This window comes from Jaculus jaculus, chromosome 1, assembly GCF_020740685.1.
Source record: "Jaculus jaculus isolate mJacJac1 chromosome 1, mJacJac1.mat.Y.cur, whole genome shotgun sequence".
Lineage (NCBI taxonomy): Eukaryota > Metazoa > Chordata > Mammalia > Rodentia > Dipodidae > Jaculus > Jaculus jaculus.
The window spans coordinates 38,296,850-38,321,496 of NC_059102.1; the positions used below are offsets into that span (position 1 = coordinate 38,296,850).

At 44.7% G+C, this 24,647-nt stretch overlaps 1 protein-coding gene across 1 annotated transcript in view; it reads right to left on the minus strand.

Annotated features, from left to right (window-relative positions):
• The window catches only part of Pi4k2a (phosphatidylinositol 4-kinase type 2 alpha), a 53,203-nt gene extending 33,337 nt beyond the window's left edge, over positions 1-19,866 (minus strand). The window contains exons 1-2 of the mRNA XM_004669901.2: positions 19,383-19,866; positions 2,153-2,353 (exon numbers count right to left, since the gene is read on the minus strand). Of these exons, the coding sequence (XP_004669958.2) occupies positions 2,153-2,353; positions 19,383-19,826 (645 nt within the window). The 5' untranslated portion in view covers positions 19,827-19,866. The remainder of the gene's footprint in view (positions 1-2,152; positions 2,354-19,382) is intronic.
• Positions 19,867-24,647: the final 4,781 nt, after the last annotated feature.

Here is a 24,647-nt window from a genome sequence, read left to right on the forward strand (position 1 = left end):
CCCTGTTTCCATAGCAACAGATGCTCTCATCAAGTTGATAGACTCCTGTCCCAAGGGAAGGGCAGGCAGGAAAGGCAGCAATTCCTCTTATTTTTCTTGCAGATGAATTTAAACTTGCAAAGTTCTGACTCATCTCAGCCCCACAGTAGACAAGTGTTTTTGCTATTGCTGACTTTCTGATGGAAACTCCTCAGGAATCAATACAGTTCTCTAACAGGGACAAAGGAACACTAGAGATGGGGGAGAAAGAGATCTAGGGGTAATAGTAATGATAATATGTATGGAGAATTCTCACTGTTTTACATGGATTATCTTGTGTAACCGTGATAGTCATTTACATAGTAGTACCTGTTTCTACCATTATTTTTACAGGGGAACCTGAACCTAGGAGACATGAATGACTTGCCCCATGGGTTGGTCACACAAGTAAAAGCTACAGAGGCCAGGCATGGTGGTGCACACCTGGAATCACAACACTTAGGAGGACAAGGCAGGAGGATCATGAGTTTGAGGTCAACCTGGGATACACAAGCAAGATCTGTCTCAACCCTCCTCACCGCCAGCCCACCAGAAAAAGAAGAAAAAAAAATAATCAGCTACAGGGCTATAATTCAAACTCAAGCCTTGGATCCCTAGGTATTGAGCTCCAGATGTACCAGCAAAGCAGGCTGGAAAGAACCAGGCACACTCCCATGTGCCTAGCAGAGGAAGGAAATGACAAGATGATGATTAGGGAGTAAAGTGTTGCACCTAGGAGGAGTCTGGTAAGAGCTTAGGTAAGGCATTAATATCATGTAAGATGCTCAAGGAGTCCTGCTCATCACGGAGGGACTAGGCTGCACACAGCCAGGCATTGAATGAAGTGTCAGATGGGAACTTTAAGCCTGGACAGGCAAACAACTCCCAGAGACCGGGAGTTGAGAATCCATGGTATTGCTTTTCATGATTTGATATTTCCTGATTCAGGTGAGAGACTATGAATGGGCAGGCCAAGGCCTCCTACTGCTCCAGTTTCCAGGTACATGCACCACTTTGTGCATCTAGCTTCATGTCGGTATTAGGGAATCCAACTGGGCCATCAGGATTTGCAAGCAGTCACCCTGAACTGCTGAGCACTTCACTAGCCCTTTGTTTTGTTTGTGAGGCAGGGTCCTACTCTAGCCCAGGCTGACCTGGAACTCACTTTGTGGCCCAGGATGGCCTCAAACTTATAGTGATGCTCTTACCTCAGACTTGTATTCCTTTTCTTTAACTTTTTTTCAAGATGGGGTCTCACTCTAGCGAAGGCTGACCTGGAATTTACTCTGTAGTCCCAGGCTAGCCTCAAATTCCTAGCAATCCTCCTACCTCAGCCTCCTGAGTACTGGGACTATTCTTTAATTTTTTGGGATTTTTTTGTTTGTTTGTTTTTTCAAGGTAGGGTCTCACTCTAGCCCAGGCTGACGTGGACTTCACTATGGAGTCTCAGGGTGGCCTCAAACTCATGACACTCCTCCTACCTCTGCCTCCCAAGTGCTGGGATTAAAGGCGTGTGCCACCACGCCTGGCTCTAATTTTTATATAAGCAAGAAAGCTGGAATATTAGAATACAGATGGTCACTTTAAGAGCCCCTCTCTGCCTGAGCTGAGGTAACTTTGAGTTACAACTTACTCTGTTATCTATAAACCATCTGTCTTACCGGAACCCCTAACCATGCTACAGCAGAACAACCCGTTGCCAGGGAAACCAGTCTGGATTATGGACATCGATCCTATCGAGTGCCTCCATGGCTTCTAGCACACAGAATCAGTTATGTGGAGTAAAATTCTCCCTCCTCCCCTGAAAAATTATAAAAGCAAGAAGCTTCCTTTGTCCTTTAGAAGCTGAAGTCCCTGTTACATGGCATACTAACCTCCTCAACACAGCTTTTCCACCAAAACAATGTGCATTATGCATCCGCGAAATTCCTGAGATTGTATGTGAAATTTGGATATGTCCCCTTCTGAGAATAGCTTTCATCAGATAATCAAATCGGGACACTAATCCTTCCACTCTCTTTTAAAACACTGAGCAACCCATGTCTTTTTCCCTTGGACCCAAAGTCCCACCAACAGGCTTGGGCCCCAGCAAAACTTCACAGGCACTAAGGTTTCCTGGAAGTTCATCACTGACCTTTGTACGGGGTACAATGTTGAGTTCTAGTTTTTGGTCCACCAGGCTGGCGCCTGCCTCTGAAAGATAGCCCTGGTTGAGGACGAGACAGTCGCGGCCAAAGCAGCACGGACAACACAGCTTCTGCAGCCACTTGGTCCACTTGGGGTTAAGGTGCCCATAAGGCTCTTCGTTCTTGGGTTTGAAAACAGCAATGATCTTCTACATAGACAAGAGAAGGAGGCCATTGAAGATAGTAATTTGAGAGTCTGCGGAGATAACTCAGTGGTAGATCACATACTTTGCTTTGGTTGGGGATGTGCACGTGGGCGTACACACACACACACACACACGTGCATACATGCATACATGTTTATTAAAGTAGCCACTGACTGAGTCAGCAGAAATCTAAGAGGAACTAAGTATAAAGGCAGAGACAATTTATGCTCACAGCCAAACAAAGATGACTCCATCCTTGTAAGACACCATGCTGCCAGAAAGTTCTTTGGCCAAAGAAGATGCCAAGGCCCTGTACTCATTTATCCTTGTTTCACTCCCCTTTCTCCATTTCCTCCTTTATGCAACTCTAATTTTGTGCTTCCAAAGTAAATGGAGCTCTACATTTCTAGGAGCAAGATGCAGAAGCCAAATTGTGTAGGAAGATGACCTAGTAAGTAAAGGTACTTTTTTGCAAAGCCTACTGGCCTGGGTTCAATTCACAAGCCACCCATGTAAGTGAGACACAAAAAGTGGCACAATCCCCTGGTGTTCATTTTCAGTGGCAAGAATCCCTGATGTCAGCTGGAGAGATGGCTCGGTGTTAAGACACTTACCTGCAAAGCCTGAAAGGACTCAGGTTTGATTACCCAGTACCCACATAAACCAGATGACATGGTGGCACATGTGTCTGGAGTTCATATGCAGTAGCTAGAGGCCCACGCATGCCCATTCTCTCTCCCTCTCTCTAACAAATAAAAATAAAATATTTTTTAAAAACAAATTGGTGGCACATCATCTCATATCTTGAACTGGGGGCAACAATCTTATGCCAATATAGTACTGCTCCCAGAAAGGATACAATATAGTGCATATAGCAAAAGCTGCCAAGTAATCTTTTCCCCCAAAATGGGGAATTAATTTACCATTGACTATAGATTATCTTTTATTGAATTCATCCCTGTAACATCTGTTTTATAAGACTTTTCTTTATTTAATATTTAGATATTTAATATCATTAAATTCCAACTTCCAAAAAAAAATCAACTGAAAGAAAAGTATTATGGAAAGAAGTTAAGAAACTCCTTGAGTAGGCATGGTGGCACACGCCTTTAATCCCAGCACTCAGGAGGCAGTGGTGGGAGGATTGCTGTAAGTTCATGACCAACCTGAGACTACACCGTGAATTCCAGGTCAACCTGAGCTACAGTGAGACCCTACCTCAAAAAATCAAAAAGAAAACCCCTTTATCAGGCTGGGGAGATGATTCAGCAGTTAAAAGTTTTCACTTGCAAAGCCTGCCAGTCTGGGTTCCCAGTACCAACACAAAGCAAGACACAAAATAGTAATGTATATGTCTGGTGTTCATTTGCAGTGGCAAGAGGCCCTGGCGCACGCGCGCGCGCGCACACACACACACACACACACACACACGCACACATGCTCAACAGGTGCAAATCATTTTTTTTTCAAGGTAGGGTCTCACTCTAATCCAAGCTGACCTGGAACTCACTCTGAAGTCCCAGGCTGGCCTCAAACTCTTAGCAATCCTCCTACCTCAGCCTCCCAAGTGCGAGTGCTGGGATTAAAGGCCATGCACCACCACACCCAACCACAATTTCTTCTTCTTTTTTTTTTTTTAATTTGAGAGAGAGAGGCAGACAGAGAGGGAGAGAATGGGTGCACCAGGGCCTCTACCCACTGCAAACGAACTCTGAATGCATGCACCACCTTGTCATCTGGCTTACGTGGGTACTGGGGAATCAACCTTGATCCTTAGGCTTCACAGGCAAGTGCTTCCACCGCTAAGCCATCTCTCCAGCACCATGCAAACATTTTTAAAATCCCATTATCAATGGTTGACTTCACTATGAGCCTTAGTATCTTATTGCCTGGATGTTAACAAAACCTTGAGATAAGGAGATGGGGAGATGGCTCAGTTGGTAACATGCTTGACACATATGCATGAGAAAGAACCTGAGCCTGGATGCCCAGTACCCACATAAAAGCTGGTGTGGCAATGTGTACCTGTAATCACTGCTCCATGGAGGTGGAGGCAGGAAAATTCCTAGGTATAGCTGGCTAGACCTGTTTACTGAATGAGCTCCAGACTCAGTGAGAAACCTTGTCTCAAAAATTAAGGAAGATGGGCTGGGGAGACGGCTCAATGGTTAAGGCACTTATGGCAAAACCAAAGAACCCAAGTTCTATTCCCCAGGCCCTGCATAAGCCAGATGCACAGGTGGCACATCTGTCTGAAGTTCATAAGGCCCTCCTGGCATGCCCATTGTCTGTCTGTCTGCCTCTGTCTCTCAAACAAATAAAATAATTAAGGAGGAAAACAACTGAGGAAAGCACTCGACATCAACCACTGGCTTCCACCTGCGCGCGCATGCATGCGTGCACACCCTGAAAAGTTTAAGAAAGACAAACTAAGAAAGCAACCAAACAGAAAAATTGTAACAGGGAAGAGAATCTGTAACTGTGACAGCCACAGAACAGAACATGAGCTTCTACAAAGACGGGAACTGTCTTCTCTGGCCTACAGTAATAAGTTAATCCTCAAAGGTTCTTGGAACAAAGGATGGTCCTCCCCCTTGAACATCTTCTTCCACAGGCTCCTCAGCTCTCATAGCTGGTTTCATGTTTATCTCATTCCTTCCAGCTCCCAAATTGACAATCTAAAGGAAGAAAGGCAAATATACTCCACAATGATTAATTTTCCTACCCTACAACTCTCCTTTCTCCCCTTGCTCCACATCAACTTGAACTAGCCCAGGTCCTAAGACACCTCCCTGCAGCACTTCCTGGGCAGCAGGTCACAGCAGACAACACACACCATCTGCCTCCGTTACGGGGTAAACACTCATTATGAATTCTGGTCAATTTTGAGGCCAGGTCCTTCAAAAACTCCTGCAAGAATTTGACAGGGAAGAGAAACTTAGTTTTATCCAAAGTGGCTAACAAAGTGGAGCATGGTGGTGCACTTTAATCCCAACAATCAGGAGGCAGAGGTAGGATTAACGTGAGTTTGAGGGTAGACTGAGACTACATAGTGAATTCCAGGTCAGCCTGGGCTGATGCAAGACCTTACATCAAAAGGACAAAAAAACAGGCTGGAGAGATGGCTTAGCAGTTAAGCACTTGCCTGTGAAGCCTAAGGACCCCGGTTGGAGGCTCGATTCCCCAGGACCCACGTTAGCCAGATGCACAAGGGGGCGCACGCGACTGGAGTTCATTTGCAGTGGCTGGAGGCCCTGGCATGCCCATTCTCTCTCTCTATCTGCCTCTCTCTCCGTCTGTTGCTCTCAAATAAATAAAGTAAAAATAAACAAAAAATTTTTTAAAAAGAACAAAAAAATCCACCAAAGTGGCTGGCAACAAGCATGGGTGTGCTGTTACCTCCTGAGTGTGCTCACCTGCAGCCTTGGCAAGTCACAGTAGTGGCAGTGGTCTCCCACTGAAAGCTTAACGGGAGAGGCCACTGTGACCCTCTGACTGTGAAGCAATGACCTCAGGGCAATCTGAAGCAATTCAACAGCTCAAGTGAGGTACAATGTGGAGTTCAGTACACTGACCCCCCACACAAGGAAGAAGGGATGAAGACATTGTGGACACTAGTGGGGGCTAAAAAATACCAGGGCTGATATAATTCTTCAACCATAAAGAAAGTATTACAGGGGTTAGACAGATGGTTCAACAGTTAAAAGGCACTTGCTGTCTGGAGAGATGGATTAGCAGTTAAGGCAGTTGCCTGCAAAGCCTAAGGACTCTCCACATCCTATGTAAGCCAGACGCACAAGGTGATGCAAGCACAACATTACACATATGCACTAGGTGGTACACACGTCTGGAGTTCAATTGCAGAGGCTGGAGGCCCTGATAAACCAATTCTCTCTCACACGTGTGCTCTCTCTCATTTAAAAAAAAAAAAAAAAGCCGGGCGTGCTGGCACGCACCTTTAATCCCAGCACTCAGGAGGCAGAGGCAGAAGGATCTCCAATGAGTTTGAGGCCACCCTGAGAATACAGAGTGAATTCCAGGTCAACCTGGGGTAGAGTGAGACCCTACCTTAAAAAAGCAAACAAATAAATAAATAATTTTTTAAAAGGCCCTTGCTTACAAAACCTGATGGCCCACTATCCACGTAAAGCCAGGTTAGCAGGAAGACACTCCCAGTATCAAGCTATGGAAGAAAATGACTGCCAGATTTTTCTCACCATTCTCTCTCTTCTTTAAATAAAATATCAATGCCTTTATTACATTATGCAGCAAGTTTAATATTTTAAAAGATACCTTTCTTTAGCACCCACTTATTAATCTCCCTGTTATTTAAAGGGAGCTATGTACAGATAGCAATCCATGAAGTTAGGGATGAAAACAGAACTGTACCAGGAAAAAACAGGCCTCTCACTGGCTGGTGTCAGATCCATAATCAATCAATGGAACCTGGAGCCTAAAGAGTCTCCTACATTAACCAGCAATAACAAGAAAGATAACAAAAGAGGCCTTTGGGCTGGCCACTGTCACACAGCCAGGTACCTACCAGGAAGGCTGAAGCAGAAAGATTACTTTAGCCCAGGGGCATAAAGCCAGCCTGGATAACCATGTTCAGACTCTGTTACCCAAAGCACACACATACACACACACACAGACGCCAAGTATAGTGGTACCAGCAGGACATGATTTTGAGGCCAGCCCGGGATCTACAGTGAGACCCTGTCTCAAAAAATAAAAATAAAAGCCGGGAATGGTGGCACACGCCTTTAATCCCAGCACTCCGGAGGCAGAGGTAGGAGGATCGCCACAAGTTCTAGGCTGCCCTGAGACTACATAGTGAATTCCAGGTTAGCCTGAGCTAGAGTGAAACCCTACTTCAAAAAACAAAATAAAATAAAATAAAGCCAGGCATGGTGGTGAACGCCTTTAATCCTTGTACTTGGGAGGCAGAGGTAGGAAGACTGTCATGAGCTTAAGGACACCCTGAAACTACATATTAAGTTCCAGGTCAGCCCGGGCTTGAGTGAGACCGTACTTCAAGAAAACCAAAAAATAATAAATAAAATAAAATAAAAAAAAAAACAGAGCAGCTAGGATGCTTAGTCAATAAACTGCTTGCCTGAAAAGTATGAGGACTTGAGTTTAACCCCCAAAGCCAAGTAAAAATACAAGGCGTTGGGCTGGAGAGATGGCTTAGCGGTTAAGCGCTTGCCTGTGAAGCCTAAGGACCCCGGTTCGAGGCTCGGTTCCCCAGGTCCCACGTTAGCCAGATGCACAAGGGGGCGCACGCGTCTGGAGTTCGTTTGCAGAGGCTGGAAGCCCTGGCGCGCCCATTCTCTCTCTCTCCCTCTATCTGTCTTTCTCTCTGTGTCTGTCACTCTCAAATAAATAAATAAATTTAAAAAAAAAGAAAAAAAAAAAAGGCATGATGCTCACAAGACAGGAGGATCCCTGGAGCTCACTGGACAGCCAGTCTAGCCTTCTTAGAAAGCTACCAGCCAGTGAGAGTCCCTGTCAGGAAAAGGTGGATGGCATGCCTAAGGAGCAACACTCAAGGTTGTCTTCTGGGCTCCATTCATATACACACATATTAAAAAAAATACAAAGTAATTTTCCTTAGGAGTCACAAGACAGTTGAAGCAAATCACATTGCACAGCAATACATAGAGAAGTAATCTTTAATAAAAGCTTTTTTCTTAACGTGTGATAACTGCAAAGGTAGATGATTCTTTTTGTTCTCAAGGTCCCTTCGCGCTGTACATGGTGACACAGTAATCCCAGAACCTGAGAGGTACAGGCAAGAGGATGAGGACAAGCCTCAGCTACATAGTGAGTTCAAGACCAGTTTGAACTACCTGAAACCTTGTCTCAAAATAAAATAAAAACAAAAACAACAACAAAAATATTCCCTTCTTTTTTTTCTCCTCTTGAATGCATGCCTAACTATGGCTGGAACTCCATATCTAGACCAAGATGGCCTCAAACTTCAGTAATCTCTTGCCTGTGCCTTCCAAGTGCTGGGATTACAGGTGTGCACTATACCAGCAGACTAAAATTCCATCAAAATGTTAGAAAAAAATCATTACAGACCCCCCAAAAGCTTTCATGTATATGAAGAAATGCTATACTTGCTGTATTTGAAACTAAAACTAAAATGATAGTTATTCCAAGTCATTTAAAAAATTAACCTGGGCTAGAGAGATGGCTAAGCAGTTAAGCACTTGCTTGTGAAGCCTAAGAACCCTGGTTCAAGGTTCGACTCCCCAGTATCCACGTAAGCCAGATGCACAAGGTGGCTCATGCATCTGGAGTTTGTTTACAGTAGCTGGAGTCCCTGGTGAGCCCATTCTGTCTGTCTCTCTGTCTTTCTCTGTCTGTTGCTCTCAAATAAAAAAAAAATAAACAAAAATTTTTAATTAACCTATTATACATTAACATAATTTTTTTTTTTTGGCTTTTCGAGGTAGGGTCACGCTCTAGCCCAGGCTGACCTGGAATTCACTATGGAGTCTCAGGGTGGCCTCAAACTCATGGCGATCCTCCAACCTCTGCCTCCTGAGTGCTGCGATTAAAGGCGTGCACCACCACACCCAGCTAACATAAATATTTTTATGAAAAATAACTATCTTTAGGGCTGGAGAAATGGCTTAGCGTTTAAGCACTTGCCTGTGAAGCTGAAGGACCCCAGTTAGAGGCTCGATTCCCCAGGACCCATGTTAGCCAGATGCACACGGGGGCGCACGCATCTGGAGTTCATTTGCAGTGGCTGGAGGTCCTGGCACGCTCATTCTCTTCCCCTCTCTCTCTCTGTCTCCCTCTCTCTCTCTGTCTGTAGCTCCCAAATAAATAAATAAAAAATATTTAAAAAATAACTATCTTTAGAAAACATTTTGGAGCCAGGCAAAACCAAAAAAAATTAAGAAAAAGAAAAAGAAAAAAATTCGGTAAGACTGGTATTGTTTTACTCATTTCCAAAGCTCTGTCACATCCATCTTGATAGAAGACATTGTATTCTCACATCTTCCTTAGTGTTCACATCTTTTTCAGTATTCAGTCTGCCTTGATATCACATATCATGTGACATTTATATCTGTTCATCTACACTCAATGAGAGTGAAAGAAGCAAATAATGCCTTACAATTATTATGAAAATAACTCTTGCCCTTGAGTCCCCCCAAAAGCAACGTGCAGTGGTCCCTGGCCACACTCTAAGAACTGCTATGTTCTGGGAGCTAGAAGGATGGCTCAGCAGTTAAAGGCACTCGCTTATAAAGCTTGATGGACCAGGTTCAATTCCCTAAAACCAGTTGCACAAAGTGGTACATGCACCTGCCCTAGAGTACCCATTCTATCATTCTTAATTTCTCTCTCAAATAAATAACAAACTTAAAAAATAGTAATAATAAAGAACTGCTGTGTTCTGTTTTACAGGTTGAACAGAAGCAGCAGTACTTGACCTAGCTATTTAGGTAGTGAAGTGAGCATACGTGTTAGTTTTTATCAAAGTGAAGAAGGGACAAACACATATATCCTGAAAGAAGATGGAGTCCACAGAGAACACAGTAAAGGGATTTAGCCTGTAAATATTTTCCCATCCCACTACCATCAACTCAAACTATTTCACACTCACTGCAATTTATGGCATGGAACAACTCCCTTATCAGATGGCAGATAAAACTTTTAATCTCCAGACATACTTGCATATATTACATACAAATTTGACTGTTACAACATTTTAGTAGAAAGAATTTTAGTCCTTAATAATCTTTTCTGGAAGTTTTTTAATATTCTATTTATTTTTTAGAGGGAAGGAGGAGAGAATAGGCATATCAGGGCCTCTAGCCAAACGAACTCCAGCTTCATGCACCACCTTGTGCATCTGGCTTACATGGGTACTGAGAAGTTGAACCTAGGTCTTAGGCTTTGTAGGCAAGCACCTTAAACACTAAGCCATCTCTCCAGCCCAAGATCTTTTTTTTTTTTTTTTTTTTTTTGGTTTTTTAAAGTAGTGTCTCACTCTAGCCCAGGCTGACATGAAATTCAGTATTAGTCTCAAGCTAGTTTTGAACTCACAGTGATCCCCCTATCTCTGCCTCCTGAGTGCTGAGATTAAAGGCATGTAGGCATGTGCCATCACACCCAGCAAGAATCTTTTTTTAATATGTTTTATTTATTTATTTGAGAGAGACAGAAAGATGAAGACCAAGACAGAAGAATAGGCATGCCAGGATTTCTAGCAACTGCAAACAAATTGCAGACACAGGTGTCACTTTGTGCATCTGGCTTTACATAGGTACTAGGGAACTGAACCAGGCCATCAGGCTTTCAAGCAAGTGCCTTTAACCACTGAGCAATCCCTCCAAGCCCCTTAAGATTCTTTGTTTGACAGTGGCTATTGGTACAGTTCTCAACTAAGTGGAAGGGTATGAGAATTCTATGGCTGGATGCAGTGGCTTACACGTGTAATCCCAGCACTCAGAAGGCTGAGACAGGAGGATCAGGAGTTCAAGGTCATCCTCAGCAACATAACCAGTTTGAGCAAAGTGTGGGCTACGTAAGACCATGTCTCAAATAACAACAACCAAAAAGAAAGAAAAAATAAAACTAAAGGAGAACCTGAAAAATTCTTAACTATGCTCCCATTATACACCAGGAACTATGCCAGGGGCTTTCATGTGTGAGACTTCATTTAATTCTCTAACCTACTTAAGTATCATGTTGTGGTGGTTTGATTCAGGTGTCCCCCATAAACTTAGGTGTTCTGAATGCTAGGTTCCCAGCTGATGGATATTTGGGAATTAAGGCCTCCTGGAGGGAGTGTATTGTTGGGGGTGGGCTTATGGGCTTTATAGCCAGTTTCCCCATCCCAGTGTTTGGCACACCCTCCTGTTGCTGTGTTCCATCTTATGTTGGCCAGGGGGTGATGTCCACCCTCTGCTCATGCCATCGTTTTCCCCTGCCATCATGGAGCTTCCCCTCGAGCCTGTAAGCCAAATAAACCTCTTTTTCCCAGAAGCTGCTCTTGGTTGGGTGATTTCTACCAGCAATGCGAACCAGACTGCAACAGTAAAGTGGTACTGAGGAGTGGGATTGCTGCTAGACACCTGACTGTGTGGCTTTGGCCTTTTGGAGCTGATTCTCAAGAGGAATGTGGAAGGAGTTGAAACCTGGCCTAAGAGATGCCTTGCAGTGCTGTAAGTACAGCTTGATGGACTGTTCTGGTCTGAGCTGCAAGACCTGAATGCAATAAGAACTATGGACTGTGAGGTTTGGTTTATGAGAGTGAGAAAAAGCTTTGCCTGGACTGGGCTAGCAGTTTGTGTGAGAAGCTTGCTCTTGTGCCCATGTCCTGAGAAGTTGTGCAGGGTTGCTTTGCATAGAAATGAACTGGTGTGTGCAGAGGGATATGGCACAGAAAGAAAAATCTTTGGGTGAACTATTGCCCGTTCAGCTGTAACTGAGAGATTACAACCTTTGAGACTGGGCTAGCTGACCTGCGCTGGGGCAACAAGAAGAATGTAGACTCTTTTGAAGGGGCCTGAGTGCTCAAGGAGTCCTGTTCTTCAAAGTCTGCTTTATTCCCCCCTGGATTAACAAATTGGCACCCTACCTGGTATCGTGGAGTATAAGAAATGCTGGAAAGAGGGTCATTGAGTTTGCAACACGGTCTTGTGTTTTGGAAATGGCCATGGGCAGTGTGAAGCAGGTTTGCTGGTTGCCTGCATAGAGACCCCATGGGGCCATGAGGATGAACCGTGGCTTGCAGTGGAGACCCAGTGGAGATGCCGGGACCATGAGATGGCTGCCGAGGAGCTGCCGGCCCCGATGAAGTTTCCCAGGTCTGTGAGTAGCCTAGCTGGAGGGGCGGAATTGGAATGCCAGAGACTTGTTGCTGGTTAGAATTATTGGACTTGAAGATTTGTCACTGGTTTGAGTTGCTGGACTTGAAGCTACAGAGTTTGATGTTTGCCCTGGTTGTTTTTTTTTGTTTGTTTTTGTTTTTTATTTGAGTGCGACACAGAGAGAAAGAGGCAGAGAGAGAGAGGGGGGGAGAGAGAGAGAGAGAGAGAATGGGTGCACCAGGGCCTCCAGCCACTGCAAACAAACTCCAGACGTGTGCGCCCCCTTGTGCATCTGGCTTAGGTGGGTCCTGGGGAATCGAGCCTCGAACCAGGGTCCTTAGGCTTCACAGGCAAGCACTTAACCGCTAAGCCATCTCTCCAGCCCCTGCCCTGGTTGTTTTAAATCTTGTATTGGTTGAATGTTTCTTTGCTATGCCCAATGCCATCTATTGCAGTGTGAATATTTATTCTGTGCCATTCTGGGTTTTTTGAGGTTATATTTTGGTATTATGGCTCAGTTAAAAGATCTTGAACTATGGGGATGTATGAACATCATTGAGATTGATAAAAACTATGGGGACTTTTAAAGTCAGACTGAAAGCATTGTATTTTACATCATGTATGGATATCAGTTTATGGGGGCCAGGGGCGGAATGTGGTGGTTTGATTCAGGTGTCCCCCATAAACTTAGGTGTTCTGAATGCTAGGTTCCCAGCTGATGGATATTTGGGAATTAAGGCCTCCTGGAGGGAGTGTATTGTTGGGGGTGGGCTTATGGGCTTTATAGCCAGTTTCCCCATCCCAGTGTTTGGCACATCCTCCTGTTGCTGTGTTCCATCTTATGTTGGCCAGGGGGTGATGTCCACCCTCTGCTCATGCCATCGTTTTCCCCTGCCATCATGGAGCTTCCCCTCAAGCCTGTAAGCCAAAATAAACCTCTTTTTCCCAGAAGCTGCTCTTGGTTGGGTGATTTCTACCAGCAATGCAAACCGGACTGCAACACATGTTGTTCGTGATTCCTGGCAATATGAACAAGTAGCATTAGTCACACCAAAGACAAAATACCCAAAAACGACATCTGTGGTTGAGTGAACATGAGACCTGAGGTGCAATGATGAAAGTGAGGAGGTGTGACGTGAGCCCATGTCACCATGACTTCTATCATTTTCCACCTTACTGTTCCAGGTCCTCACTTGTTCAGCCTGTGGCAGAAACCAAACCATCCTACATTGGGAAATCGGGCTGTCATCTTCAAGAATCTTTCAGAATAAGTTCAGAAGTAGCCATTGCACATAACTAACTGTTCCCTTGTCTGTTCCCTTTCTTGCTTGATATAATCCTGATTTCTAGCTATCTGGTACAACTTCTAGGAAGGGCCCTGAAGGGCGGAAACATATTCTTGTTCTCCCCTCTTCCAATTGGCTGACAAACGGGCAAGACATCTGTAGCCTGAACAGCCATCTTGGAAAATTAATGTAGGCCATACACTAAAGACAGCTGAAGGGCTGGAGAGATGGCTTAGCAGTTAATGCACTACCCTCAAAGCCAAAGGACCCATGTTCAACTCTCCAGGACCCACATAAGCCAGATGCACAAGGGGGCACATGGATCTGGCGTTCGTTTGCAATGGCTGGAGGCCTTGGTGTGCCCATTCTCTCTCTCTGAAATAAATAAATAAAACATATTTTTTAAAAAATTGCAGAAAAATGGATGGATCTGGAAAGGATTATACCAAGTGAGGTAACCCAGGCCCAGAAAGCCAAGCGCCACATGTTCTCCCTCATATGTGGATCCTAGCTACAGATGATTGGGCTTCTGCGTGAGAAGGAAAATACTTAGTAGCAGAACCCAGTAAGTTAAAAAGGAGACAAAAAGGGAAGAGAAAGGAAGGGAGAAGGGTATTTAATAGGTTGATATTGTATATATGTAAGTACAATGATTGAGATGGGGAGGTAATATGATAGTGAATGGAATTTCAAAGGGGAAAGTGAAGGCGGGGGAGGGAGGGAATTACCATGGGATATTTTTTTATAATCATGGAAAATGTTAATAAAAAATAAAATAGCTGACCAGCCAGGCCAAATGTGACAAGTGGTGTAATCGTGGCATGTCTGTTAGGGAGAAACCAGCTGCTCTCTGACTGGATTTGAGGCCCACTCCATGGGAGAGAATTCATGCCTGGTACTGAAAACCTAATCAAAAGCCTATGGCTTAAACCGGGTGTGGTGGTGTATGCCTTTAATACCAACACTCAGGAGGCAGAGGTAGGAGGATTGCCATGAATTTGAGGCCACCCTGAGGCTACATAATGAATTCCAGGTCAGCCTGGACTAGAGTGAAACCCTACCTCTACCTCAAAAAAGCAAAAAAAAAAAAAAGCTTATGGTTAGAGAGGGAGGAGGAACCATTACTGGAATACAGTATGCCCACTAAACTGTCTGTGTAAGTACTTATCTTTACACCCATATATTAATGCTACTCACTTTTGGTTAGAAAAGCTTCTCTTTTCAGAATGTGGTGACCACTAGGGAAGACTCAAAATTCATCAAAGTGCCAAGAAGCAACAGTGGATTGTTCAGCACTAAGTGAGACATTTCTATCACACCCTCTAAGACTCAGTGACCATTGATGGAGTGGTAGCAGAAAGAATTCAAAAACCAAAGTAGGAACCAAAGGAAGGGAGGAGGGCTTACCACACCGTCTTCCAGACATAACCTGGCCATAGTATTCATGACCTCATAGTGACTGACACTACCTATACAACCCTGCACAACAGGAGAGGAAAAAATTGATGACATCAAAGTAGAAGAGGGACTAGTTGGAAAGATGAAAGGATTCAATGGAGCGGGCAAGGGAAGAGGAAAAAGGAAGGTGGTGGGAGGACATCATGATTATGGTATACTGTCTATATGTATGAATGTTATCAATAAAAAGCTTTAAAAGTGCTGGAGAGATGGCATAGGGGTTAAGGCACTTGCCTGCGAAGCCAAAGGACCCAGACTTGATCCTCCAGGACTCATGTAAGCCAGATGCACAAGGTAGCACATGTCTGGAGTTCATTTGCAGTGGCTAGAGGCCCTGGCATGCCCATTCTCTCTGTCTGTCAAATAAATAAATAAATAAATAAATAAATAAATAAATAAATAAATAAATAAATAGAGGGGGGCTGGAGATATGGCTTAGCAGTTAAGATGTTTGCCTGTGAAGCCTAAGGACTCATGTTCAAATCTTCAGGTCCCACATAGCTAGATGCAGAGACGCAAGCATGCAATGTCACACATGAGCACAAGGGGGCGCGCATGTCTGTAGTTAGTTCACAGCAGGCTGAAGGTCCTGGCACATCCATTCATGCTCACTCACTCTCACTCTGCCTCTTTCTTTCTCTCTCTCTCTCTCTCAAAAAAAAAAAAAAAAAAAAAGTTTAAAAAGAATTAGTTTTCTGTCCTAAATCACATTTTTGGTGGGAGCAGGACAGCTACATTAGTAAGGTTTTTTTTAATATATATTTTTAAATTTTTATTAGCATTTTCCATGATTATAAAAAATAGCCCATGGTAATTCCCTCTCTTCCCCCCACACTTTCCCCTTTGAAATTCCATTCTCTATCATATTACATTAGTAAGTTTTGTCCAGGCATCTGTGTGTTTATTTCCCTTCTAGCAAAAAACAGTGGTTAGGAAATTATAGACTAGGATCCTGAACATCACCAAAAAAACATATCTATGCTACATCATTCTGTCCATGCTGAGGTTGTAGAAGTGAAAGATTCTATTACTCCCATCTATCTGAGCACCAGATCACTTCTCAGCTGACCTGACACACTTTCAAAGAAGCTCTAACAGTGTCAAGAAAGAAAACCAAAATCAGGCTTGAGGGATTGCTTAACAATTAAAAGCACTTGCAAGCAAGGCCAGCCAGCCAGTACCCACATAAAGCCACACACACAAATTGGTGCATGAGTCTGGAAGTTCACTGCAAGGGCAATAGGCCCTAGAGTGGCCATACTCACCCTCTCTGTCTCTCTCTCTGTCTCTCTCTCTCTCAAATAAATAAGTAAGGTGTGGTGACACACAGTAATCCCAGCATTTGGGAGGCAGACATAGGAGGATCACTGTGAGTTCAAGGCCACTCTGAAACTACACATTGAATTTCAGGTAAGCCTGGGCTAGAGCAAGACCCTACCTCGAAAAATCGAAATTAAATTATGACACTTACACCTTATATCAACCAACATTTCAACGCTCCCATTCCCCAACAAAAAACAACTCTTCTTAAAACCTTATTCTGTTTTCAAATCAGAAGCTAAAATCATCTTGCTGACTTCTTGTTTTGCTTTATTGGGTGTTCAATCATAGGCCTTGTGCATATTGTCAAAACTTTTCCCAATCCAGCTCATATAAGCAGAGTTAACAAGAACATTGTTCTCTAGTTCTTGATAACTCAGGGACAACTCTGGGTGAGTGGATTATTCAATGAACCTGACCAAGAGCAACAAATCACAGCCTATCCTGGCCACTTAGGACTTTCACTCAAAACAACCCTGTCCACCTAAGGAACCCACACTGCACTTGGGAGAGTGAGGCAGAAGAATCCAGAGTTGGAGTCCAGCCTAGGCAACATAGCAAGTACCTGTCTCATTAAAATAAGACAATAGGGTCTGGAGAAGATAGCTTAGTGGTTAAGGCATTTGCCTGCAAAGCCAAAGGACCCTGTGGTTCGATTCCCCAGGACCCACATAAGCCAGATGCACAAGGAGGTACATGCATCTGGAGTTTGTTTGCAGTGGCTAGAGGCCCTGATGTGCCCATTCTCTCCCCCCACCTCATAAATAAATAAATATATTAAAATAGGACAATAAGGCTGGAGAGATGGCTTAGCTATAAAGGCACTTGCCTGCAAAGCCAAAGGACCCAGGTTTGAGTCCCCAGGACCCACAGATGCACAAGGTGGCACATGTGTCTGGAGTCTGCAGTGGCTAGAGGCTCTGCGTGCCCACTGTTTCTCTCAAACAAATAAAGTATTTTTTTTAAAAAGACAATAGCCGGGGCTGAAGAAATGGCTTAGTGGTTAATGTGCTTGCCTGCAAAGCCAAAGGATCCAGGTTCAATTCCCAGGACCAACCTAAGCCAGAGGCACAAGGAGGCACATGCATCTGGAGTTCATTTGCAATGGCTGGAGGCCCTGCCGCACCCATTCTCTTGCTCCCTGCCTATTTCTCTCTCTCTCAAATAAATAAAGAAAAATAAAATACTTTTTAAAAAAGATAATAGCCGGGTGTGGTGACACATGAATTTAATGCCAGCACTCAGGAGGCAGAGGTAGGGAGGATCACCCTGAGTTCAAGGCCACCGTGAGACTATATAGTGAATTCCAGGTTAGCCTGGGTTAGAGCAAAACTCTACCTTGCAAAATAAAAATTAAAAAAGACAATAAAAAATAAGAAGAATAGGGCTGGAGAGATGGCTTAGCAGTCAAGGCATTTGCCTGAAAGCCAAAGAGTCCTGGTTCGATTCTCCAGGACCCACATAAGCCAGATGCACAAGAGGGTGCATGCACCTGGAATTCATTTGCAATGGCTAGAGGTCCTGGTGTGCTCATTCTCTCCCTCTCTTTTTCTCTCTCTGCCTCTTTCTCGCTCTAAGTAAATAAAAAAAATTTTTTTTGAGGTAGGGTTTCACTCTGGCCCAGGATGACCTGAAATTCACTATGTAGTCTCAGGGTGGCCTTGAACTCATGGCGATCCTCCTACCTCTGCCTCCCGAGTGCAGGGAATTAAAGGCGTGCGCCACCACGCCTGGCTATAAAATATATTTTTAAAAATAATAGTAAAAATAATAAGTTTACACAGGAGAGCTGTAAGGAAATTTTGAGGAAACTGTAGCACCCATCATTTTAAATATTTTTATTTGAGAGAGACAGAAAGAGGCAAAGAGAGAGAGAGAATGAGTGTATGGGAACACCAGCGCTTTGTGCCACTGCAAACAAACCCCAGAAGCACGCGCCACTTTGTATATCTGGCTTTACCTGGGTACTGCTGAGTTGAATCAGGGCCATCAGGCTTTGCAAGCAAGTGCCTATAACCACTGAGCCATCTCTCCACCCCCAACCTTTTTTGTTTGTTTGTTTGTTTTTCAAGGTAAGGTCTCATCTAGCTCAGGCTGATCTGGAATTCACTATATAGTCTCAAGGTGGCCTCGAACTCAAGGTGATCCTCCTACCTCTGCTTCCCGAGTGCTGGGATTAAAGGCGTGCACCACACCCAGCATAGCTAATCATTTTAATAATATGACAATAATACAGTTTTTCAGTGAATCATTCTGGCACATCTGAAAGCTTCAACAGCGAAGATTTAACATGTCTTCACCCACTATTTTTTTTTCCAGTATCTCTAGTTTGATTTGAGTCAAATGTTTTAAATTCTGCAGTTCCCCAAAGAATAAAGGTCACTTATTCGTGCCCTGTTCACCTCATGCCATCAGTGTACACATGACAAGGGACAAAATAAAAGTCAACAAAACTTCCTTAGCTGAAAAGCAAACTGCTGACAAGCTCTGGAAGAGAAATGAAAGCAAAAGATAGCGGAGAGTCCCATGTTTTTAACATTCCACGTTCTAAACTGAGAAGCCACAGAAAACGATGTGAACCTCTTCCCAGAAGTGAGCTGAAGTAACCAAGACAGATGAAACTGCTGAGTCCAGCCACTCCGTCACCAATGACTGTCAATAACAAACCTAGGATTGTGGCAAGAGACAGCCCCACAATACAGAGGCTGGAATTTTACCGTCAAAGCCCGTGGTGGGTCAACTGTCCTTCAGAACAGCGACACACTTTGATCCAAAAAAAGACAACAGGCCTAAAAGTCCCAAAACTGTAGGCCAATGGGCGAAGAGTAGTCCCAGTAGTTTAAAAGCTTTAAGGAACCTACGGGAACGCAGCATCTGTCCAGAAGCAAACTGCTCCACCACAGCTGGGGGCCCTGGCTGTAATCTGGTCAATTTCCTCTTTTCATTTTCGGCTCACACCTCCCCCACCAGAAAGATTCTGGTTTCTTCAATCCGTGGAGCACCCCCCCCACTCCTGGTCCCTAGGGGCATCCCAAACCCCGCTAGAGGCTGGCACTGAAGTTTCCCCCTGTCGCCCCACGGCGGAGAGGACCCCCAAATTCCCCGGAGCCGCCCCGCCCCCGCACTCACCCCCTGAAGGTCCTTGACGAAGTAGCTTCCGCTGGAGCCCTGGTAGATGCGCTCCGGGAAGATGCCGCGCCCGATGGCCAGCTCGGCCTTCCGCACCACGGTCTCGAACTCGGGGTCCTCCGGGAACTCGTTGCGCTCGCGGTGGGCCTGAGCGGCGTGCGCCGCCGCCGCCGCCTGCGCGGCCAGGGCTTGGGCCTGCGCCGCCACGGTGTGGGTCTGGCCCTGGGCCGTCGCGCCCCGGGCCCGGTCCAGCAGAGGCTGCCGCTCCCGGTCGTGGCCCGGAGAGCCCGGCGGAGAGGGGCCTGAGCCGGTGGCCGCCGCCGCCGCCGCCACGCGGACCGCGCCCCCCGGCACCTGCGGAAAGTGAGCTCCCGAGCCCGACGGGAAGGTGTACTCCGGGGGTTGGGCCCGCTCGGGGGACACTAGTGGGCTCGTCTCGTCCATCCCTCAGGACACCGGCTCGGGGACCCGGCGCTCCACACCACCGAGCTCGCAGCCGGGACCAATCGGCGGCACCCCCTGCCTCCCGCCCCGCCAACCAGCTCGCGGCGTCTCCGAGGCCCCGCCCCTAGCCTGCCCTGTTTACTTGGCGACGGGTCGGCACGGCCCCTCGGCGCCAGCCGTGGCCAATCACAGCCTGCTCCTACGCAATCGCGGCCTCCGCTTTTTTCTCGTCACTTTCTAGGGCGACTGCGCGTGCGCCAGGGGACAATCCTGGGTCAGACACGCCCTCTGCCTGCGCCGTCCCCAGCCCCGCCTTGCGCTTCCAATTGGCCCACTGGTCTTTGGGCGGTTTCTTAACAGCATCTTTCCTGATAGTGCCTACTATGAACTGGCTGTGAAAATGGAAAAAGTCTGTACCATTAATTCAGCCCCTACGATGTTCAAAGTACTGGAGAGACAACGGGGCCCCAAAAGTGCTCCCCCTTGCCGGGCTACCTCAGTAAAAAAAACTTGAAAAAAAAATTGCAACTCTCATGTCATTTGCATAGTGCCTGGCCAAATGTCTCAGTGCTTATTTTGTCACTGAGGAAAGCTTTGGTCCCATGAGAAAAAAAGCCCATGACAAAAAAAAAGACCATGACTTTCATTCACCACCACTATAAAGCCTCGGTGTCTAGACAGGTGCTTGGCACATTTTTATGAGTGAAACCGGGAAGAAAAATACAGCCTCTGTCCTCAGTCCCCCTGGGATAGTCAGCGACAAAGAGCCAACAACGCTAGCTGAAAGTCCGTGATAAGAGGTCAGGGACTTGGGAATAGGCTGGAGGGTGAACAAAGGCTGTGCCAGAGCCCGTGCTAAGAGCACAACCCTAAAGGAAGCTATGTAAATCGGTGGGGAAAGAGGAAAGAGGGAGGAAAGAAAAGACACGCCAAGCACAGGACAGGCTGGAGGGAAAGCGCGGGAGGTAAGAGCCTACGGGACAGCAGCCTGCTTGGCTGAGAAGAAGCGGGGTTATTAGGCTACCTAGAACCTGGTGAACCAAGCACAGAGGCACCTGGCGTGTGAAGGGCCCCTGCGAGATTCGGAGGACAAGTTTCCACCAGAGAAGTGATGTGGAGCAGACCCAGTCACCGGGAAGTAACTCTGGAATCACTATAGGGGCCATCTGAAGTAATTTCATGTTTAATTCCATGGAATCTGTCAGTTAAAATTGATACTAACCCTGCCTTCTAACATTTTTTTTTTTTTTTTTTTTTTTTTTTTTTGGTAAGCAGAGAGATAGGAAGGAGACAGAGAATGGAGGTTTCAGGGCTTCCAGCTGCTACAAAGAAATTCCAGATGCATCTGGCTTTACATGGGTAGTAAGCGATCAAACCTGGGTCCTTAGGCTTGGCGGGCAGGTGCCTTAACCGCTGAGCCATCTCTCTAGCTCTGACACTGCGTTCTAAAGTATAAAATGTGGGGTGGGCGAGATGGCTCAGTAGATAAAGCACTTGCTACTGAAGCCTCAATACTCTTTGGCATCCCCAAGGAGTTGTGGCAGCCTTCTATAATCCAAGCATACCGATATTGAGATGAGGGTGAATACAGGAGAATTTTCTGGAAGCTCGTGACCAGCTTGCCTTATGAATACAGCAGTGAACAAAGAGAACCTGCGACTATCCCAAAAGAGGTGGAAGGCAACGACCAACACCTGAAAGTTATTTTCTGATCTCCACACAGGTCCCCACACTCCCACACATAAACACACACTCATACAAACATGTGCTCACTAATACTCAAATAATAATAACAATATTTTAAAATAAAATAAACCACCCTCAGCAAAGACATACATAGGGTTCTATTGCCCCTTTCAATGACAACAGATGCACTTTTTGTCCTGCTGTCTCAGCAAATTTCCATCTCCAGCAATGTCATATTGTTTGGGGACTTAGGATGGCTTAGTTACATTATTACAATAGCTTCTGAATTTGTTTCTCTGCTTCCAGTCTCTGATCATCTCTGGATACTACCAGATTAATTTTCTTAAGTATTGATTTTATAAAGTTATTCTTCTGGCTAAGAAACTACAATTTTCTTTTATTACTATTACTATTTTTGTGATGCTGGAGATTAAACCTAAGACTAGGAAAGTACTCTACCACTAACCCACACCTTATACCAGGAAACTACATTTTTATGATTGCATAATGTAGAGAGGCAGAGGCAGGAGAGTCAGAACTTTAATCCCAGCCTTGGCTACATAGTGAATATGAGGGCAGCCTGGGATATATTTTCTTTCTTCCATACTGGGCATTGAACCTAGATGTTCGTGTATATTAAGTAAGAGCTCTACCACTGAGCTACATCCCCACATAAGTTTTTTTTTGTTTTTTTTTGCAGTACTAAAAATTGAATATGGGGGCTGGAGAGTTAGCTTAGCAGTTAAGCACTTGCCTGTGAAGCCTAAGGACCCCAGTTCGAGGCTCGATTCACCAGGACCCACATTACCCAGATGCACAAGGGGTCGCACGTGTCTGGAGTTCACGTGTCTGGAGTTCATTTGCAGTAGCTGGAGGCCCTGGCACGCCCATTCTTTCTCTCTCTCTGCCTCTTTCTCTCTCTCTCTGTCACTGTCAAAATAAATAAATAAAAATAAAAATAATTGAATATGGGTTTTGTGCATGCTAGGCAAGCATTCTGCCACAATCTACCACTAAGCTACAACTCTAGCTATTTGTATGTATATAATATTTATCATGCTAACCACCCATAAATGTACAACTCAGTGACATTAAATAAATATTTTATTTAATAAAATAAAATATGTTGTTGTAAGGCCACACATTACCAATGTTTGGCAATCTATGTCCAAAACCTTTTCATTATGCAAAAACAGTGTACACAGTGAACAATAGCTCTTCTTCTGCCTCTTCCACTTTTTGTCTCTGTCAATTTACCTATTCAATCTTTTTTTTTTCAGGTGTGTGTGTGTGTATTGCACTCATGCATGTGTGAAGATTCCACTCCTCTGGAGCACCATGTAGAGGCCAGAAGAGGATGTGTGTTCTCCTTTATTGGTCTTCTGCCTTATTTCCTTGAGATAGAGTCTCTCACTAAAGCTGGGGCTCACTGTTATTCAGCTAGACTGGCCGTCCAATTGATAGGAGACAGAAATTGGCTAGACAGTCAGGGTAATAGAACCCCAAAAGTGAATGGTTTTGTATTCCTTGACTAAAAGCAGGAAATATCACTAAGCTTGCAGAAACCTGGATGTTACACCCTCCAGGAGAGATCTCTAGATTAAGCTTGTACCCTTCCTAGAGGACAGAAACCCTGATCCTTGCCTAAGATTACTGGCAGGCTGTAAAATCTGGTCTTTGTCCATATCAACCTGCCGACCTGGTCTTCCTCACGTAGCCACTCCTCATAAAAACCCAGGTCTGAGTCTTAACGGGGCTTCTCAAACCCCTCTTGCCTCCCTGGCTAAGAGCTCCACCTTGCTTTCTTCTCTTATATTCTAGGCTTAAGCCCCCTTCCTCTTGTCCTCCTAAAACTTTAAGTTATAATAAAATCTTTCTGAACCTTATCCTCTAGTCCATGGATTTCATTCTTTGAATTCCCAGGACAAAGATCTGGATACATCCCAAATTATCAGTGCACTGGCATACAAGGAACCTAAAATATATATCACAATGAGCCTCAGCAATCCTCTTGCTCAGCAAGCACTCAGCCAATGAGACATCTCCCCACTTTCCATTATTCATATTTCTGATATGCATTCAGCATTCTTTTTAATTTTTTTTAATCTATTTATTATAGAGAGAGTAAAAGAGAAAGGGAGAGAAAAAATGGGTGTGCCAGGGTCTCTAACTACTGCAAAGAAACTCCAGATGCATGCCCCACCATCTGGCTGAGTCAAACCTGGATCCTTGGGCTTCACAGGTAAGTGCCTAAGTGTTAAGCCATCTCTCCAGACTGCATTCTGTATCCTTTTTATTTAAAAATTTTTTTATTTTTATTTATTTATTTATTTATTTATTTAACTGAAAAAGAGGGAGAGAGAGAGAGAATGTGCACTCCAGGGCTTCCAGCCCCTGCAAACGAACTCCAGACGCCTGCGCCCCCTTGTGCATCTGGCTAACGTGGGTCCTGGGGAATCGAACCTGGGTCCTCTGGCTTTGCAGGCAAATGCCTTAACGGCTAAGCCTTCCTTTCTTTTTTCTTTTCTTTTTTTTTTTTTTCCCCCTTGGCTTTTCGTGGTAGGATTTCTTTCTAGTTCAGGTTGTAGTCTCAAGGTGGCCTCGAATTCACAGCGATCCTACCTCTACATTCCATTATCTTAATGACTGTGATTATATTTATAATCAGCGCCACATAGTTTAGCAAGTATAACCAGTGAGTGTTAGCGCCAGGTTGAATTTTACATGTTGTTGGCCCAGTCTCATTTTATAGGCTAGAGAGCTTAATAATTTGCTTAAATTCACACACGATTAGTAGCAGAGATTAGGTTTGAGCTTTTTAAAATTAAAACTTTAAACTACCATTTATTCTTCATTTTCTCATAGAAGTATTAGAGATCCATTGTTATAATTATTACAATCACTATTATTATCACTTTCTAATCTGCAAATGAAGAAACTCCAATCCAGAAGAGCAATTTGAAGCAATTTTCTCAGTTTCTTCACGCTCTTCCCTTAATAATAGAAGCTTGGACTTTTTTCCACGTGCACGTAGTGGGGCGTTAAGTCCCAGGACTGCAGCGACTGTTGCTTTTCAGCCTGGCAGAGCCTAGCATCGTGCTGCACTCTCATAGTCAAAAATTAACACGTGAATAC